Source organism: Ipomoea nil, unplaced genomic scaffold (genome assembly GCF_001879475.1).
Source record: "Ipomoea nil cultivar Tokyo-kokei standard unplaced genomic scaffold, Asagao_1.1 scaffold2942, whole genome shotgun sequence".
NCBI classification, from domain to species: Eukaryota; Viridiplantae; Streptophyta; class Magnoliopsida; order Solanales; family Convolvulaceae; genus Ipomoea; species Ipomoea nil.
This window is the reverse complement of record NW_017619370.1, coordinates 1,682,377-1,704,127: the sequence shown is the minus strand read 5'-3', so window position 1 is coordinate 1,704,127 and position 21,751 is coordinate 1,682,377. Positions and strand designations below refer to the sequence as shown.

The 21,751-nt window shown below is 34.2% G+C and overlaps 2 protein-coding genes across 4 annotated transcripts in view; one reads left to right on the top strand and one right to left on the bottom strand.

Annotated features, from left to right (window-relative positions):
* LOC109162481 (probable LRR receptor-like serine/threonine-protein kinase At1g53430) overlaps positions 1-21,751 on the top strand; it is a 78,913-nt gene that overhangs the window by 37,702 nt on the left and 19,460 nt on the right. The gene's annotated exons all lie outside the window — the stretch shown is intronic.
* Positions 1,633-16,615, bottom strand: LOC109162486. 2 transcript variants are annotated; one of them, XM_019311196.1, is made up of 8 exons: positions 16,240-16,615; positions 4,050-5,161; positions 3,423-3,876; positions 3,150-3,355; positions 2,636-2,807; positions 2,443-2,559; positions 2,167-2,304; positions 1,633-2,057 (listed from the first exon to the last, which is right to left on the bottom strand). In XM_019311196.1, exons 5-8 carry the CDS (start codon positions 2,756-2,758, stop codon positions 1,761-1,763), a joined length of 675 nt encoding a protein of 224 aa, XP_019166741.1. In that variant the 5' UTR covers positions 2,759-2,807; positions 3,150-3,355; positions 3,423-3,876; positions 4,050-5,161; positions 16,240-16,615; the 3' UTR covers positions 1,633-1,760. The 2 variants fall into 2 exon arrangements, with proteins under 2 accessions (XP_019166741.1, XP_019166742.1); XM_019311197.1 differs by lacking the exons at positions 3,150-3,355; positions 3,423-3,876; positions 4,050-5,161 and having other exon boundaries at positions 16,240-16,594.

Below are 21,751 nucleotides of genomic sequence, written 5' to 3'. Positions count from 1 at the left end.
TCCATCACCTTTGGTGCTGGTTTGCTTACGAGGGAAGACGTAAACTTATATGTGTGGCTTTTGGAGAAATTTAAGAAAACTATGTGTCATGACCCTATTTGTGTTGTTACTGATCAAGATCCAGCTCTCAAGGTTGCTGTTGCTCGTGTGTTTGGTACATCAAAACATAGATTTTGCATGTGGCATATAATGTGCAAGGTTGGTGAGAAGGTTGGACCGGTTTTGTCTAAAGATGAAGTGTTTAGGAGGAAGTTGAATGACATCGTTTGGAACAAATCTCTGGACTCCAAGTCTTTTGAGGATGCATGGAGTTGTATTATGGAGGAATATGGTTGGGTGATAATGGTTGGTTTCGTTACTTGTTTGAGTCTCGTACATTTTGGGCATCCCCATATTTTCACGACGAGTTTATGTCAGGATAGTCTCAAAATAGTTTTTTTTGGTATGTTCTCTAATGGTCATTCTAGTTTGGTTGAGTTCTTGGTGCATTTTAGAAGTACTATTGGTGCGCAGCGTCATGCACAAGCAAAATTGAATGCTGATTGTGAATCTTGTTTTCTTGTTTTGAAGACACCATTGGCTTTGGAGAAGCATGCAATGGATGTTTACACCATTTCTGTATTTTATGATGTTCAAGTAGACATTTGTGCAGCTTGTTATTCGTGTCAATTGGTGTCTTTGTGCGATTGTGATGGTCATGTGTGGAGCTAGTCTTGTCTGATTACACTGCTACTTGTTCTTGCAAGATGTTTGAGCGGATAGGGTTGTTGTGTAGGCATTTTTTTTTTTAAGATCGTGGGCTTGAGAGTATTCCTTCTAGGTATTTGGTGTCTCGGTGCACAAAGGGTGCTTGTTTGAAGCCAATATTTCATATTGGTGATACAATTGTTGATCAATCTTCTAAAGTGGAGAACGTTAGGATTTTTACTAGTCTATTTTGTTCTGACATATATGCTTGTGTGGGTTTGGCTGATGGTAATATAGAACATTTGACACAGCTACGACGTGTTATTTGTGAGCAAAGACAATTATTTCTCCAAGATGGTAGTGAGAATGGCAGTGGGGTGGTGGCTAGTGGCAGCAAACAAAGTGTGATCAATTCATTTTGTGGAGATGTGTCTCAGGGGTCAACAGTGGAGGTGCGTGATCCTATTCAAGCTAAGAACAAGGGTAGCGGTAAGCGGTTGAAGAGTACAAGGGAGAAAGCTGCCAGTAAGTGTGTAAAACAATCAAGGAAATGCCATACTTGTGATGAATATGGTCATAATAGTAGGACATGCCCTTTAAATGGTTAGATACAGTTGTGCAGTTGATTTTGGACCTATATATTTTCACAGTTGCGCACACTTCTTATAACATACAATTATGCATTTTATTACAGTACTTGGTGCGTTTTAATACATAATGTGGTGCTTTTAAGTACGTTGAATGTTTTTGTGTTTGGAATGATGTGTTTTATTCCGTATTGTGGTGCATTTTTATATGTAGAATTATGTTGGCTGTTAATTATTGTGTGGTGCATTTTATTTCATCTGTTGGTGAATCTTACAAGTAACAAGTGGAATTGTGCATGTTATTTTTATAATGGTGTTTTTGGTGGTGTCTTTTAAAAATGAAGATTATGCATGATAATACTGCATTTATAGCGATGCAAATGGGTTAGGCCTTCACAAGTACCCATCACAAAATATAGAGTGTCTAGTAGTCATATGGTCTACGCCATGCCATCACAAAAACTTTTTACATGTTTGAAAGCCTCCTTAAACCCCAAACTCTGCTGCCTGCTGTATGTTTATTTCTCTCAGTTCGTTCACATCTGAGGTGATCAAGGCAGCCAAGTATCTCACTCTTAGCTTGTTCAATTGTTCTTTGTTGTTTCTCTGCAATCCACAATCCCATTCTTCAGTTGTCTGTCCACGGAAGGTTTCCAAATGGCGCATTAAAAAGATGCCACAATCCTTTTTGTTATGTGCATCTCTCCATGGCATTTTCATTATCTTAGACTTCAGCTTCTTCACCTTTTCACCTTTGTACGCAGATTTCTGCTCGATCAACATCTTTGAAAAGAATTTTTGTTGCATCAAGGAATTGTACAGTAATATAATCTTAGTTTTTTGTGTCTTTGTGTATTAAATATATATAGTCAGGTAGTGCTCAGTGGGTTACCAAATTGTCAAGCACATATCCGTATTTGTTCTGTTTCTTCACAGGTGCTGAAGAGTTGTCAATGATGTCAAACATTTCCATTATTGGGCTAACAGACAGCAGGTAGTAGTGGTTGGATGCCACTATGGGAAACAAAAACTGTCATAACAAAAACACACATGTGTCATAATATACACCATAATATGATTAATAATTCACCACAAATAGGCAAATACTAGAATGTACAAATTGATGTATAACAAATAGGCAACTATTATATGTATATTAACATCTTACGTATACAATCTTGTGCCACATGATGTCTACAACAATCGCCTTGACTTGAAGGTACTTTTCTTTGAATCTCATAAATCTCAAATCTTCATCTCCCTGCGGGTTCACAATTGTGTACAGCTGCAAAGTTCAATTATATGCTTGTTAGAACTTTAGGGGTTTTAAAGGAGTAGTTAGTTTTATATTTTTTGCTTACACTTGTCCATGTTGAAGCAATGAATTTTGTAGAACCTCTTTCTCCTTCACGAATGTTTAGTATGGCTGCCCAAGCATCAATTATAGAGACTGGAATCTCTGTATCTGGCGCCATTAATAGCATATCTCTCCAGTAGATTACTCTTCCTTCATACCTGAATAATTCCTGCTCACTGGTAATAACGTATTGTATAAGCAACAAAAATATTAATACATCAACATTATTAAAACATACACCAAAGATATATTAGTAACACACCATTAGAAGTTAATATTTCATTTAACGAGAATACACCAACATATATAGAGATATACACTAATAACTATTGAGTAACACACAACACATAAGCAACTAATGTGACCACCCGATGTGGAAGCACAAACAATCATATAAACACACCAATAGTTATGGAATAATGCACTAGTTAATATATGATATTTATACACCAATATTATAATACAAAGCACCAAATATATTTTAGAAATACACCAAGTTTAGAATGTGTTGTGCTTACAGTTCTGGGTTAGGGTTTTCTAATACCCATTGTCTGATTGATTCCTCTGTTGAAGTTATTGGGGCTTCCAGATCAGTTGCATATATGCGGTCTTTAGGTCTGATTGGGTTGTTCCCTCTAGCTAGTCTCTTCCCTTTGTCTAATGGTTAGGGTGGGGGTGGTGGATCTGAACCAGGACCCTCTTGACATTGGTCTGTTGGTGTGACCTGTAACATTCAAGTTTTATTTATTTTTTCTTTTTTTTTCTGTCGTCAATTTAATATAGTGCATTACCTCATCATTGTTGTTACCAGGTGCATCTGGTTGAGCCTCCTGCCCATCTTGTTGACTTTCAGTTGCTTCTTGACCCTCATTAATATTCAGCTCAACTTCTTCATTTTCCATAGCCTGATCAATGTTTTGGTAGTCTCGTGCAATATCATTCATGTCCGTCCAACGTCTATTTTGTTCATCTGGTGTCAATCCCAGGCTGAAAGATGGCATATCATTTAGAAAATTTCTCTTGTTTACTGCACGGACAATCTCACCTACCGCTCTTAAGAACTCAGGGTCACTCCAGTAGGCATCTTCTCTCTGAGTAAATATCAGTTCTCCATCATCTTGTGCTCTGAATCCAAGCATTTGCCTAGCAGATTCAAACATCTGCTTGAATGTGTCATACTCCAATACTGCTGCAGGTGCATTCTCAATTAGCCTTGATATTCTCAGTAGACTCTGTGCAATTGACCTAGTGTGGGTGGTAATCTCATCAACAAACTCATGTATATGAAACACTTTAGTATAAACACACCAATATATATTGTAGTATGCACCATTTATTTCTAAAAAGTACACCACAGTCAGATTATGCACCATATTACACACAAAATGCACCAATTACCATTGCAGTGTTTGGTTTACCTGTAATCCTTGTGGCAGTGGTGGGGTCTCTTCTTGTGGTGGTGGTGGGGGTGGGGCTTCACAATGTGTTGTGATCTCCAGTGGTAAGGCAGTATCAACACGTCCATATCCAAATCCTACAGACTTGAGCTCATCCTGTTGTCGTTGACGGAGCAGCTTAAATGTCCAGTTATTCATGGCAGGGTAGCTTCTTGGGACAACCCTCCGGTAGAGCACCACACGGTCAACATAGAATACTTGCATTTGGTAGTTTAGATTACTAATAGGTTGATGTGTAATTAATTACAAGCTTGTTGAGTGTCTATTTACCGTTAGGAAAACAATTGGTCCTCCAAACCTTCCATCACAGCTTTCCAGCCATGCCTTCTTGCTTGCGATGAGTGAATTGATGAGCATTTTACACCAATTGAGCATCTTGATGTTGTCAACTTGACGCAAGTTGTCAATGTAGTTTTGGTTCACACAACCATTTACCTGTGGCTCCACCAACACAGACATAACAAGTAGTGCAAAATGCCGTTTGAACCAAGGGTCAGCAGCTCTCAATGTCAGCATTTTTTTAGACATTTTGTATGGGGTGATGTGGCCGTCAGCCCTTCCAAAGATTTTTCTCCAGTCTGTCAGGAGATCAGATACTGCTGTACTTTCCCTCTTAGTGATTTCTATATCTCCAAGCGGCAGTCCCAATGTCACAGCAACATCTTCTTCTGTGATCTGTAGTCTTTGGCCATTTTGCAGATTCAATGTGTTGCTCCTTGCGTCATAGTTTTCAACTAGCCACATCCCCAATTTCCTTGGAAGGTTTGTGATTTTGAGGTCAAGAATCCTTCCCAGCCCAATGTCTTTTATACTCTGGGGTTGTTGATTGGTTAGGGCTTTAATGGGTTTTGTTAGCTGTGTTGGCAGGGGCCTTATCTTTAGGTCAGTCTCTTCATTCTCTTGCTCCAATGTGTCTATCTCATCAGCTGAGCTATCATCAACTTCTTGTTCATGCACTTCTTCATCTGTTTCTGTATCATCTTCCATTCTCTCAAGGAATGTCATTGCTTCCTGCTTTCTCTGCTGTTTTGGCCTTGACGAGTCTCCGTGTTCTAATACCTTTCTTTTGTTGTCTGCATGAAATATTTGAAATTATTCTAAATATGCACTGTTTACAAATTACAAATTCCAAAACACCAACAAAAGAAATATAGACTACACTCATGTTGATCCTGTACAAAAACAACATGCAATGAGGTGCACTAGTCTGAAATGTCCAAAAATACACAGATGGTAGGATAAACATACACTATGCGTAAAAATTAAACACATAACAACCTTTTTTTTTTTTATCAATATTCAAGTTCCAAATTTCAGAAAACACCAATAATAAACGATATATACACTACATTGATGTTCATCATAAACAAACAACACGCAATGAGATGCCCTAGCCTGTAATGCTAAAAAATACACCGACTGTAGGATAAACATGCACAGTGTACAAAAATTAAACTCACAACAAGTTTTTCCCCAATATTCGAGTTCCAAATTTCAGAAAACACCAATAATAAACGATATATACACCACATTCATGTTTATCATAAACAAACAACACGCTGAGATGCCCTAGCATGAAATACTCAGAAATACACCGACGGTAGGATAAACATGCACTGTGTACAAAAATTAAACACACAACAGCTTTTTCTCCAATATTGATATTACAAATTCCAGAAAACACCAATAATAAATGAATTATACACTACATTAATGTTCATAATGCACAAAGAACATGCAATGAGGTGCCCTAGTCTGAAATGCTCAAAAAAATACACCGATGGTAGGGTAAAGATGTTATTTTACACATTTAAGTCAAATATTCCAGAATACACTAATAATAAACGAAATATACCCTTGCATGCTCGTTGTTTGCCTTTGTTCACCATTTTTGTGTTTTGTAGTGGAGCGGTGTTGTAGTATAAGCTTCGTGTTCCCTTAGAACGCTGTGGTGCGTTCGACTCTAGCCTTTTCGCTGTTCGTCGTTGCAGTCGTTCGTCTAGGCTTCGTCACCGGAGCGGGAGTAAGTTGAAGAGGTTTCACACTTTGGGATTGTGAATATGTAGATGGGACGGGTGTTACTTGCAGAAGTGGAGAAGAGATGATTTTGAATTGAATTAATGGACAAATTTTCCCTCCTAAGCCGCGGTGATGTATAAGTGTAGCGCGCAATCAGTAACAATTATGGTGCGTTAGATTAGAATTGATCAACGGCTGGGATATAACCTCACCGCCTCACCTAAGAGCATAGCCGCATCTGATCTTATATATATATATATATATATATATATATATATATATATTATATTCTCCCAATTCATCAATTTCCTAATTTTGTCATTTATATATTTTCCCTATTATTAAACTTCTATAATTCTCCATTTTTGATTATTCGTTTCCACATTATTCCACTATATTCTTGACAAATGGTATCAGAGCGGTTTAATTGAGAATTATTTTCAAAGATGTCGACTTTTACCAAGTTCGACATCGAGAAGTTCGACGGGAAAATTAGCTTCTCTATCTGGAAGGTTCATATGGAAGTTGTTCTAACTCAGAACGGTTTGAAGAAAGCGCTTGCTAGGAAGAAGAAGAAACCGACTACAATGACAGATGAAGGTTGGGAAGATTTGGATGACAAGGCACGTTCAACCATTCTTTTGTGCCTGTCTAAAGAGGTTCTACGTGAGGTGCTAAGTGAGACGACGGCGTCAGAATTATGATCCAAGCTGGATACTCTTTACATAGCCAAATCTTTGGCGAACACGCTAAAACTGAAGGAGCCTCGATCTGTACACAATTCGTATGACGTAAGGTACTTCTATTAAATCTCACTTGGATGAATTCAATTATATTGTATTGGACTTGGGGAATATTGATGTCATAATTGAAGATGAGGATCGTGTTGTTTTATTGCTTGCCTCTCTCCCTAAATCATACAAGCATTTCAAAGAAGAGTAAATACCACCTATGGTCCCTCGAGTTTGGTGGCATCGCCATCAATGGTCCCTAACTTCCGTAATTACCATCCGTCATCCTCTGAGTTGTCAAAAGTTACCTTCTAGCGTCCTTCCGTTACTTCCTCCCGTCTCAGCCGTCAAAATGGAAGGTAATATTGTCATTTGACTTATACGAAAAGAGTTAATACCAACCAAGGTCCCTCGAGTTTGGTGGTTTGTCCATCTTTAGTCCCAAGTTTCCATATTCCATTATTTTCCTTCTTTCATATTCTCTTCTTCAAATGTATTATCATTACTATTATTTATAGTTATTATTAAATTCTTATTATTATTACTATTATTTAAAGTTATTATTGTTATTATTAAATTATTATTATTATTAAATTATTATTATTATTATTGTTATTGTTATAATTATATTATTAGCATTAAATTATTATTATTATTATTATTATTATTATTGTTGTTGTTGTTGTTGTTGTTATTATTATTATAATATTCATATTCATATTATTATTATTATTATTATTGTTATTGTTATTATTAAATTATTATTATTATTATTATTATTATTATTATTATTATTATTATTATTTATTGTTATTATTATTTTTTTAAATTATTATTATTATTATTATTATTATTATTATTGTTGTTGTTGTTGTTGTTATTGTTATTGTTGTTGTTGTTTTTGTTTTTGTAGAAATGTACAAATGCTATTATTATTATTATTATTATTATTATTATTATTGTTATTGTTATTGTTATTATTATTAAATTATTATTATTATTACTATTATTTATTGTTATTACTATTATTATTAAATTATTAAATTATTATTATTGTTGTTGTTGTTGTAGAAATGTGCAAATGCTATATCGGATGAGTGTATTTAATAAAATCAGAAAATTAGAGAAATAAAAATCTGGAGGAATGAAAAAATGGAAAACTGAAAAAATGGAGAAGGAAAACTGGAAAAATGGAGAAGGAAAACTGGAAAAATGGAGAAAGAAAACAGGAGAAATGGAGAAATGGAGAAATGGAAAACTGGAAATGAAAAAACAGATAAATGAAGTAAACGACCCCTATACATTTGTAAATTTTCTTTAATATTGTATAGGAGAAGAGGGAGTTCGAGTTGGAAGTTGAGAAACCACCAACTTTCTTTAATATTGTCTGGCCAAGTTTGGGACTAAAGATGGCCAAACCACCAAACTCGAGAGACCTTGGTTGGTATTAACTCTTTTCGTATAAGTCAAATGACAATATTACCCTCCATTTTGACGGCTAAGACGGGAGGAAGTAACGGAAAGACGCTAGAAGGTAACTTTTCACAACTCGGAGGATGACGGATGGTAATTACGGAAGTTAGGGACCATTGATGGCGATGCCACCAAACTCGATGGACCATAGGTGGTATTTACTCTTTCAAAGAAATTATGATGTATGGTAATAGTAGTGATACCCTTACTTTCGACAATGTTAAGTCAAACTTATTGTCCAAAGAAAAGTTTGACTTTGAAATTAAGTCTGAGGACAAAAGTGAAGGTTTGACTGCAAGGGGTCGCTCACTTGAAACAGAGAGTAGCAATAAAAAATCTAGATCCAAGTCCAAAGGACGTAAGTCCAACATATCTTGTAAGTACTGCAAGAAGCATGGTCATGATGTGACTGAATGCTTCAAGCTGAGAAACAAGCAAGAGAGAGAAAAGAAGTCCGTTGAAGCTAGTGTTGTTGAAAGTGATTCAGAAGGCGATATTATGTTATCTGTTAGCTCCTGTTGCAAACGGAGCGAAACCGAGTTGATTATAGATTCTGGTTGTACATTCCACATGTGTCCTCACAAAGACTGGTTCGTTTCTCTGGAACCGGTTGATGGTGATGAAGTTGTCTTGATGGGTAAATGATACCCAATGCAAGGTTAGTGAAATTGAAAGTGTGCAGATTGAAACTCATGATAACGTTGTCAGGACTCTTAATAATGTTCGGTATATTCCTTATTTGAAACGCAATATGATATCATTGGGCGCCTTGGAATCTCTTGGGTGCAAGTACATAGCTGAAGGTGGAGTTCTGAAGGTCATAAAGGCTCTCTTGTTCTCATGAAAGCTTTTCGTTCTGGAAGCTTGTACGTGTTGCATGGCAGTACTGTGATAGGTTCACTAGCGGTATCCTCATCGATGTCTGATGCGGATTTCACTTAATTATGGCATATGCGTCTGGGCATATGAGTGAGAAAGACATGCATCTCCTGAACAAGAAAGGTCTCCTTAGTGAATTGGGTATGGGTATATTACAATTTTGCGAGCATTGTGTTTTTGGGAAACAAAAGAGGCTTAGTTTCTCTACTGATACACACCGTACCAAAGATGTATTGGAATATATACATTCCGATTTATGAGGACTGACTAAATTCCAGTCTATGGGAGGTTATAGATATTTTATGTCTATTATTGATGACTTTTTCCGTAAAGTCTAGGTTTATTTCCTGAAACACAAAAATCAGGCATTTTCTATATATTTTAAAAAGTGGAAAATACTTATTGAGACTCAGACAGGGAAAAAGGTCAAGAAGCTCAGGACAGACAATGGCTTGGAGTTCTGTGAGTCAGATTTCAACGACTTCTGTGAGGCAAATGGAATTGCCAGGCACAAGACCTTGCCTGGTAACCCCAGCAGAATGGTGTTGCCAAACGTATGAACAGGACTCTGTTAGAGAGAGCTTGTTGTATGCTCACTAATGCTGGGTTATGGAAATTGCGTGATTTTTGGGCCGAGACCGTTTCTACTACTGGCTATTTGGTACATAGATCTCTACATTCATCCCTTGATTTCAAAATTCCATAGGAAGTTTGGTCAGGTAATCCTGTTGACTACTCTATCTTAAGAGTTTTTAGATGTCCTGCATATGCTCATTCCAGTATGGGTAAATTAAACCTAAGAGCTGTCAAATGCATTTTCCGTGGTTATGCTTCTGAGTAAAAAGGGTATCGTCTATGGTCTCCTGATTCTCAGAAAATCATTCTGAGTCGAGATATCACTTTTGATGAAAATGCACTACTTTCTTCTGGAAAAGTTCCCAGTACAAGTGAGACGCAGAGTACTGGTGAGAAGGTGGAGTTCGAGTTGAGGCCTATTAATAGTATTACTACCACTGATGATAAATACTAAAGATTATGCATCTACTAGTATCGCACTTCTCGTCGAGCCACAACGAGAGTATTCCATTGCTATGGATCGTCCTAGGAGGACAATTAAGAAACCTTCTGGTATGCTAGTGATAATAAAACCAACTTGGTTGCTTATGCTCTTTCAGTCTTACAGGAGGTTGATGGTGATCCATCCTGCTACTCTAACGCTCTTCCTGTTGCTAAGCTCAAGCAATGCTTGAGTTTAATCGGCTGTTCCAGTTGTTAATTGCTACAATAGATTTGATCCAAGGTGGAGATTGTTAAGAAAATAATAATTTGGCTCAAATCTATCCACCACCATGCAGCAACCCCCATGCACGTAGACCAATTTCCGCGTCCCACGTCTTCACCGCATCATGTGTATACAGTGCACGTTCTCCACTTCTTGGGCAGATTTCTACTTCTTTTCTTGTCCCAAATACTGCCCACTAAACCATTGAGCTAAGTCCGTACGAGTCGATTTCTACTTCTTTAATTGTATAAATAGCAGTAATATTTGCTTTGTAATCACACATCAATTAGAATTCATCTTAATCTTTCTTCCCTCATTCCTCTTACGTATACATACATACATACATACATACATACATACATAGATATGTATGTATGTATGTATATATATATATATATATATATATATATATATATATATATATATATATATATATATGATCAGGTGCACATGTCACTTACCGTGCGAAAATGCGGTTGGTGCACTTGAAGGTAAAAAAGTGTGCACTTGAAGGCAAAAAAATTACATTCGAAGGTAAATAGATGTGCAATTGATGCAATTTATAGTACCAAAAAGGGAGGTTATTCAATTTAAGTGTTATTAAACTAATTACACATACAAATCGTTTGTAAATCTCACAAATTTCATTAGAAATTTAGTTATATGTTATTGAAAAGAATGCACAAGATATAACAAATATTGCCCATAAGTTGTGCACTTGAAGGCATAAAACTTTGCACTTGAAACAAAAAATCTGCACTGAAAGAAAAAAATGGTTCACTTGAATGCTAAGTTTTTTTAAATTTTTAAATTTTTAAATTTTTATTTTTTATTATTATTTTTTTTTTTTACACAATAGTAAGACACACATACACTTTTAGGCATTAAATTGAAAACTTGAAATCATAAAGAGATCACTAGAAAGGCAAGGGAGTGAGAGAAAAAAAAAAAGGACACTAAAAGAAAAAAATTTGAAGGAAATTAATTATGCACTCTTAGAAAGGAAAGTATGCATTCGAAGGCTACAAAACGTGCACTTGAAAGTCAAAAGATTTGCACTCAAATGCACAAAGATGTGCACTCAAAATAGAAACTAAGTACTGAAATAAATGTGATGCACTCGAAGAAGAAAAAGTATGCACTTGAAGAAGGAAAAATGAGCACTCGAAGAAGGACAAATGTGCACTCGTAAACAAAACACAAGCTGACTTATTTTTACTCAAAATTATAAATATGCCACCACGCGTTTTTTAATTAAAATTCAATTTGGGCTGTTGATTTGGATTGCATCTATGGATGTAACTTGTCCACATGTTTTACCTGATTAAGCTTTTTTATTTGATCCTTTTATATATATATATATATATATATATATATATATATATATATATATATATATATATATAGATTCCGGATCAAGTGAGGACCTATCCTTAGGTGAGGACGTAAGGACTAATCTGATCCTTTAGATCACTCAAAATGGATGATCTGGATTAGTCCTCTTGTCCTCACCTAAGGATAAGTCCTCACCTGATCCGGAACCCCTCTCTCTCTCTCTCTCTCTCTCTCTCTCTATATATATATATATATATATATAATATTTTCTCAATTCATCAATTTTCTAATTTTGTCATTTATATATTTTTTCATATTATTTAACTTCTATAATTCTCAATTTTTAATTATTTACTTTTGCATTATTCCGCTATATTCCTAATAATAAGAAATGAAGATCGAGCTACTGAATATATATCCGTAGGCATAAGAGGGACATGGACAAAAGACATTAAGCCAATTGTTGTGGTAATACGTACATTATATATTGCATCTCATTATAGTTTGGTAAAGCCAAATACTGAGAATGTTTAAGCCTAGTTTACTTTTAATAATTAAGGTCATGTCGCTGTTGAGAAGCTATGCATGCATGCAATTAGACATTAAGCTATGCATGAATACAATCTGGAAAGTTATTAAAAGAAAATAAAAATGGATCACTATTTTTGTTATCGTTCAATTATTTTTCAGAACATATATCTACAGAATAAGTTGAAGAAAATTCTAAAATATTTTCTTAATTTTTTCTACTCTTTTAACAACCTGAATAATTTATCAATTTTTTGTATCTCATAAATTCTATCTAAGCCCCAAATTACTTATATAGAGTGATTAAAAACTGTACTTGTAAGAAAATGTATATAATACACACTTGAAATTCTTGATTCTTTTGTTTAACACCTGAATAATTTATCATTTTTTTTAATTTCATAATTTCAATTAATTTTTTACAATTGGGCTCCAATTTTTTAGAGCCGGCCAATGAAAGTGACATTTGGCAATTTATATCATAGCAATGTGCGTTCAGGCACAAAACGCACGATTTAGTTATTGACATCACTCTATCCGTCCAAACGGTCCAATCCCCATTATGTGTATTCAGATAAAAGTTTCTGTGTGTTGTATTAAGAGTTTCTGTGTATTCAGTTAAAAGTTTCTGTGTATTGTGTTATGAGTTTCTGTGCATTCAATTAAGAGTTTCTGTGTATTCAGTTATGAGTTTCTGTGTATTTAGTTAAAGAGTTTATGTGTATTCAGTAAGAGTTTCTGTGTATTATGTATCATATTAGATTATGTGTATTCAGTTATGAGTTTCTGTGTATTTTGTTATGAATTTATGTGTATTTGAAATAGATAATTTTTTTTGACAATGTACTAAAAAGACGTCATTTTGGATAAGGCGGGACACATGATATAACGACCGGTGACATTTCTCATTGCTTGAACAAAACGGATAGAAAAAATATATATGTTTAAAAGGGAATGTAGTCTATTATTGATGTAATTATTGAGAAGATATGCATGCATGTAATTGGATTGTGCAAAGTTAAGTTATGTGTGTGATACAGTCTGGAAAGTTATAAAGTTTCATTTTTGGGAACAATGGAAAGTTATATAAAGTTTCATTTTTGTGGAATAATGCAAAAGTATCCCTTGCCTAGGTATATGTGTAGAGGTGACTTCACAAATTTTGATACTTCAACTAAAAATATGAATTTGAGGACAATAAAACGTAAGTAATACTACATTAAGGCGTTTCTGAAAATTATTATCTGAATTTTTTGTGTTTAGATGTAATTGAAAAATTCAATTAACGGAATATATTTTTTGTTGATCGGAGAAACTCTAGTCATTTTCCGCCACACTTAGAACAAAGTTTCTGACAGAAAACATAAGTTCAGTTTCCACTAAAAACTAGAATATCTATGGTTTACGGCTGTTCTGGTTTTTTATCGAAACCAGAACAGCTCTTGTTTTTGCCTGAAATCAATTTTTTTTTTTTGGTAAATAATTTTATTTTTAATATTATTATAAATATTTTTACACAATAATATGGGGGGAAACCCTAAGGGGGAATCATAGCTATGAAAATAGGTTTTGTTGAGACATGGGTTACCTCTTAGCCTTAATTAATTCCTTGGCTATGAAGGATCTTTCTTTAAGCTTCCTTGCTTTCTTGATTTCTCCTAAGGGGATTCTTGGAGCTCTTTTTGGGGTTGTGGGGCGTTAATCTTGTGGGGATTCTAGGTTCCTCCTAAGTTCCCTATTTATATATTTAAAACTCCTAGTTAGGGCCTGAATGGTATGGGTTTACTAATTCTATTCCTTATAGGGCTAGGGCTTGTTTTAGGGATAAGGGTCCATGGTCCATAGTGGACCATATTAATTAAAGAGAATCCTAATCCTAATCTGAATAGTAAAAGGCCTACTTTCTTTATTCCTAATAGGCTTAAGACTCTTATTCGGGCAAGGGTCCACGGTTCATGGTGGACCTCACTAATTAATTAAAGGTAAACCTAACATAATTAAATCATATTTAATTATTATTAACGGGATTAATTAAATAATTAATCTGGGATTGAAGGCCGTAACACGGGGTGTTACAGGGCCGTCTTAGCACTAAGTCCTATATTTTGGCTGGTTTTGGGTAGTGGTTTTTGTTGGTCAAGACTAGAAAAATGCATAGAATGCAAATTACTCCTAAATAGTAGTTTGGTTTAGGTGTCTATGTACATCTTTCTTTTGTGAAAGCTGGATTATCAGCTTTGTGTAACCTACTTAGTCTTAGGACCAGTAGTTAAAGTCAGCTATTACTGTAATTGGTCTTCTAATCTGAAATGAACCAACTATGATCGTAAAGAGAAGTAAATGCAGTTTACCTACGCAGTGCATAACATTCAGACACATATTTGAGATAGAGATAGAATTTATCTGGTGTGTAGAAAGAATTAAATTTAAAAAAAAAAACCTGAAAAAGAAGTTAAAAATGGCAAGTAATGTGTGTAACTTTAAAAAAATAAAAAAAAAAATTAAAAAAACCTGGAAATCTGACCATTTTAAAATTTTGTGCTTACAGTTTTTGGTAACATGCTTTAACTGTTGAGGAAAAAAGAAAATGTAAACCAATTTTCATGATAGCTGGTTTTAAAAAAAAATGTTTGTCAAAAAAAGATAGCAGATTATTTCATATCTTCATAATCAATTCAGAAACCATAACAAATAATTCAACTTTCAGCATTACTCAACTTAAAGAAAAAAGGAAAAACAAAAAAATATTTACAAAACAAACCTGGAACAAATAAATTAACAGCGAAAGATAAACAAAACAAAAATAGAATCTTTGATATATATATATATAAAGATTGTTTTAAAACAAAAGCAATCAGATTTGTTAAGGTCACAATTTTTTTTTTTAAAACAGATTCATAAAAAAGTAAATTAATGAAGTAATCTGTTTTCATCAGTTGACTCTATTTTGGGATGTTAGTATTTGCTTAGAATACTACAACATGTGACTTGCTCCATCATAATGAAAAAAAATACAAATAGTACATACAAATTGTAGCATACAATACACGTTTAACAATTACAAAGACATATGTGTACATGTATTTTTGATATATACCTATGGTGTCTATCAATCATTAATTTGTGATGGTAAGGTTTGACTATTTTGGAATGGCAGTCAATTAGTCTTAGTATTAATATAGGACAATGAAATTTGCATTTGCATTAGAAATCATTTTGAATGTCAAATTTTTAATTCAAATTTTAGAGAAATAAATTATTTTAAAGGAACAAAAACACAGATAGTTTAGATATATATGTTTGTTTTTAGAAAACACAAATATATGATCAGTTGCCTCCATTTTAAACAAACAAATGAAATTTGTGTTTACAAAAAAAAAAAAAAATGGTATCAGACTCCTGTGTCATCATTTACCTCTAATTAAACTATTAGTATTTGCTCAAACAGAATACTATAGTGTAGCACAAAAAGAAACACAATAAACTGTAACAACCACATAGATAATGCATAGTAAGCAATTAATACATGTACCAATATAGAACAGCTATACACCTATGCCTCTTATGAAGTATTAATTGTTGATGGTAAGGTTTGACTAATGTGCACTATTTTCTGATAGTGACTTCTCTTGATGTCTAAAATTTCCTATCTATATATACATAGCATTTAAGGACAGAAATAAATGCTCTCTACACCACACAAATTCAACAGTAATGGAAAAATTGAAAGCTTATCATGCATGGTAAAAGAATGTAAGCTTTTAAATGCAGATCTAAACTACTGGATTGTCAAATAATATATAAAACATAACTACTACATCCATCGCACAGGTCTAAAAAAGTTTTACAGTACTAGAATATACGAAGATTTAAATCGGATGAAAAAAAAAAAAACATGCATTACCTTGATATTTTTCTGGAGTCGCGATTTTGAAGTTTCGCGATCTAGGGATTTTTGTTTGTCGGCAAACGGTAACAACATCTCGAAATAGCCGTATGTAAGGAACGAAAGAGTTAAGTATGGATTTTGGAAAGGACTGAGATTTCCACAAGCACAAATAGAGAGGCGGAGATAGATTGGAGAGTATGTCTCCAATCTTTTTTGAAAAGCTATATATTTAGTGAAACAGAGGAGTGTAGAGTACAGAGAAGTGATCGGATAGGATTGACTGTAAAATCTAGGGTTAGAGTTGTGTTTCCGGTGATCTCTCCACAGAAGATGCTGCGTCGATGAGAGGAGAATTCGTATGGAGAGGTTCCGGCTGCGCAGCTTTGTGTGTTGTTATTGACTGTTTAGGTTTTTAGGTTATTAAGGTTGGGTTTCCGGGTTTGGGCTGATGATTTTTGGGCTTTGAATATATTTTATCTAATCATTTTATAGTTATCATATGTTTGGGCTATTTTTTTAGGCCTGATTTAGTATTGTTTATTGTTTTGGGCTTTAACTAATATTACATATACAAGAGGGCTCAAGTTGCTTATTTTCAAGTTGCAATGATGGAAAGTGTGTTTCATCTACGATGAATGTTGTTTATAAAAAAGTCTTTAACAATTTGTAAAACCTATATATTAGTATATATTTGTTATAAAGGCAAATTTAGGTCGATGTTGTCTACAATTATTATGTGACAATGTACGTACAATTATGTTTAAAAATATAATTGTTTGGCTATCAGTCAATCAATAAATAAATAAATAAATAAATAAATATAAATATATATATATATATATATATATATATATATATATATATATATATATATAGATTGACATTCATATAGGAACCAAACTTTAGGTAGGAACCTAGGAACTAATCTTAGTCTTTTATCTTATTTAATCAATGGTCCATATTTAATCAATTTTTAATGGAAGATTATCCGCTAAATGGGTTTTAGTTTTGGCGAAGAGGGGTATTTTAGGATTTTACATGGGGGTAGATGCTTAATAGTCGCCGGTTAATTAGCAGTTTGACGTACTTTTCGAAGGTCGGAGTTTATCGCAGTCTCACAACGATAAACGTTCCAGAGAAGAAGTTGTGCTGAAGATAAACGTTCCGAAGGTCGCGTAACGAGGTGAAAAGGTTGGGCGGGAGCGGATCGGAGAGAGCATTCTACCAGAGACTATGAGTCTGAAGGCCGGTGAGATTTCCGTTACTCCCTGGCGGGATTTTCCCAGAGAGACCCATTCTGGGGAGGTGAAGCTCTGCAACGAATTTCCTGTAGGAGGAGCATTGAACCCCCGGCCAAGAACACACATTCGGCTCCGACAAGTTCGAGTGAAAAGCACGGTCGCCCATGGCGGATCGGAGCGCCAAGAGCGCGGCGTGGTCGGTGGCGAGGTCAACAATCGTGGGTGCGAGGAGTGAGAAGAAGATGGAAATGGGAATTATTGCAGCGAAGCAGAAGACGAATTGAAAAATTCATAGTAAAAACGTCGAAAAACTCAAAAGAAAAAAAAATATATTTCGCTTGTCGATTTTCTAGTGTGGCTTAGTAGGACTAGGCAACGCTAGTGTTCTGTCTGCATTCATACTAACAGTAGTGATACTTTTAGTGAGTATGCAAAATCAGTCTAGTTTATGATTCTGTTGGTCGCCCTTTGTCATAAAGTTTTCTTGTATGTGATATTTATGTATGTATTCATACTAACAGTAGTATTGCACATTATGGCACACGCAATTCAACCCAAGTGCACACCAACTTCTTTAATATATTTTCATACACACAGTAATTGATTACATTATGGCACAAACCGTTAAACCTAAGTGTACACCCTAGTCTGTCGCATCAACCTGGTTTTTGTTTAATGTATGGCATATTATGTGTTATACGCTTTCTATGTGCACATTGTGAAATATTGTTATACGCTTTCTATGTGCACATTGTGAAATACAGTGTCGCACATCAGAATTTCACGTTATTTCGTAGTTCGGTTATTACAACATCATGGCACACACGTGTTAACCAAAGTGCACACCCTAATCTATCACATCATCCTGATTTTTGTGCTTTCATACTAACAATATTATTGAACAATATGACACACAGTTCAACCCAAGTGCACACCAACTTATTTTACGTGTTTTCATAAACACACTTATTCTGCATATTGTAGCACACACAGTTTAACCCAAATGCACACCATAGTCTATGTTTTCGTAAATTCAATCTATCAGTGCTTTTGCACATTATGGCACACACAGTTCAACCTAAGTGCACACACAATTCAACCCAAGTGCACACCAACTTCTTTTATACATTTTCATACAAACATTAATTGATTACATTATGGCACACATGATTAAACCTAAGTGCGCACCCTAGTCTGTTGCATCAACCTGGTTTTCATGTAATGTATGGCGTATTATCTGTTAGACGCTTTCTATGTGCACATTGTGAAATACAGTGTGGCACATTAGAATTTCATGTTATTTTGTATTTCTGTTTTTACAGCATCATGGAACACACCCGTTAACCCAAGTGCACACCCTAATCTATCACATCATCCTAGTTTTCGTGTTTTAATACTAACAGTGTTATTGCACAATATGGCACACACAGGTCAACACAAGTGCATACCAACTTATTTTACGTGTTTTCATACACACGCTCATTTTTCATATTGTGGCACACACAGTTTAACCCAAGTGCACACCATAATTTATAACATCTTCGTGAATTCAGTCTGTCAGTGCTTTTGCACAGAATGTAACACACGGTGTAACCCGAGTGCACACCATAGTCCATCACATCATTCTGGTTTATGAGATTTCATTTTGTTAGTATCACTGCACATTTTGGCACACACAATAAACCCAGGTGCACACCGATCTGTACTATGTCTTTTCATACACACACGAATTCTGTACATTATGGCACACACAGTGTAACACAAGTGCACACAGTGTACATATTACTTTGGAAGATTATAGGTATCGATGCCTTGATCTACGTCGGCCACAAATGAGTTCCAACATATTCTTGCAACATAGTGTGGTGAAACTGATGCGAAGGTACTTGGAGGATGAGCATGGTTTTGTGGAGGTATTAAGCCAATGGTGCCATTTGAATCTCTATATCAATGCATGATGTGATGCACCCCCATATTTTTTCTTTGTTCTCTGTATTGTTCTTGACCTTCCCCATGGTTGTAAGGTAGACTCCAATGCTCGTCGATGATGGTGTGGCATTGTCTATGGCTCCCTCCGATTGCAATTGATTTGTTCGCGTGTGATTCCCTTCCCAGCAGTGCATGTAGAATCTCAATGCAATATGACTTCTTCATCATTTTAAAATCCTAAAATCATGGAAAGAATCTAAATAAAATATTCCCTTTTAATTGGTAACTGAATAAAATTACACTAATATCCTTTCTAATTAATTATATTTGAGATGCACATTAAAATGCTAGATTATCTTGATCATTAATTAGGTAAATTTGGATGGATTAGATTAGTTCTTAAGTTCCTACCTAACAAAGAGTTCTCACTTGAAGGCTCCCCTATATATATATATATATATATATATATATATATATATATATATATATATATAAAAGACGTGTCTAAAATTATTCTATAAAGATATTAATTAATGTTTACATATTTTTATGTTCTCAATAATTATTACGACTTTGTATAAAGATATTAATTAATGTTTACATATGTATTCTTATACCGTGTATCGCACGGGTGGAGTACTAGTTTCTTTAAAGGATAAAGATGGAAAAAAAATTAGGAAGCTATGAGCTTATTTTGAAACGCTACCTATAGTAACGTTTCAAAATAAGCTCTTATTTTAAGCTAGGAGCTTATTTTTGGAACATTACCAAACAGAGCTTAGCTTATTAGTAGCTTAAAATAAGCTTTAAGCTCCTAAATAAGCTCTGTCAAACAGAGTCATACTATGAACAAAAATATATATGCATTTAGTATTACTCTTTAAATAAAAGGAATTTCTATTTGTGTTGTATGTCTAGTAAAATTGTAATATATGATTATCACTATATACTACATATGACACATTAAAATTTTCTTGAATAAATTAAAAATAGTATGATATGATTTGACATCTCCACATAAAATTATAAAGTAATATTTAGGTTGAGATCAAGCATCCACTTGTTAAATCACCTTTTCTGGTGAAGCTAGGGTCTTAACTTGAGCATATATCTTATCTATCATTTTGTGCTTTTATTGAGAGGGTGGTGCGTGACAAGAAAGACTACCTGAAAGGGATTTCACCGTATTTGATAAGGTTCAAACTTTAAAGGAAACCAAGAAAATCCAAAGTGATCGAAACCCATCTAGAGTGAGAATCATCCCCTCGTCTGATGCTAGTTTAGTGGAGGGCGGCGACTTAACTAATCACTATTTGGTCCTTGGTAAGGTTTGTAGTGAAGTCGTCCAAAGAAAAAAAAAAATGCTACCTACTAGTATTGAGAGGAGTTTAGAGTACATGTGAGTTACCATAGTTGTTAGCTTTTCAAGTGATAGTGGGCAATGTACAATCTCACATCGGCCCCACAAGAAGTTGTGGAGTAGTACTTATGTCAGGGTCAAACTATCAGGCTGTCCTTACCCCTGCAAACATCTCCCACTCTAAAAAATGGGTCTCACTTCCACATCATCCCATTTGCAAATTATCTACTATTCACACTACATCCCTGCAAATCCAATCAACCTCCAAAAGTGGGCCCCAATTTCACATCACTTTAAAAAATTAATATTTTTTTCTTAATAAATATTATTTTGTCTTCAACATTATTTATTTATATCAATATATAACTTATATTTAAATATTAAATATAACAAATGTGAAAATAACTAATTACGTATGTATTAATGGAAAAACTAAATGTATGTATTAATGAATTAATTTATGTATAGTAATATAATGAATGTATGTATATCAATCTTACAAAAAAAATGTATCTTTATCAACATAAATTTTAGACACGTAATTTTAAAAAAATATTACACATTAAATATAAAAAAATTAATAACGCAAAATACAAGACAAAATACAAATAAAATAAAATAAAGAAAACAAAATTAAATAAACTAAATAAAAAACTAAAAAAAAAAAAAAACTAAAAAAAAAAGTACAAAAAGCTGCCGCATTTGTGGCAGCTTTTTGTACGGTCACCTCACTATTTAAAAAAAAAAAAAGAAAAAAAAACAAAAAGCATACATGGCATTGTCCAACTCATCTTGCCAATATGATATTGGCAGGGGTAAGGACAGCCTCACTCTCGATTCAATTTTGCAATAGAGTTAAAATTTTAATTCGAGTACAATGTTTATCTTAATAATTTAATTGTGCTAAGCAATATAAATAGGAGGGGATAGGCAGTGGAGTCGAGATACCAAACAAATCAGAGAATTGAATCAACTCAATTATTGCTGATGAGAGATG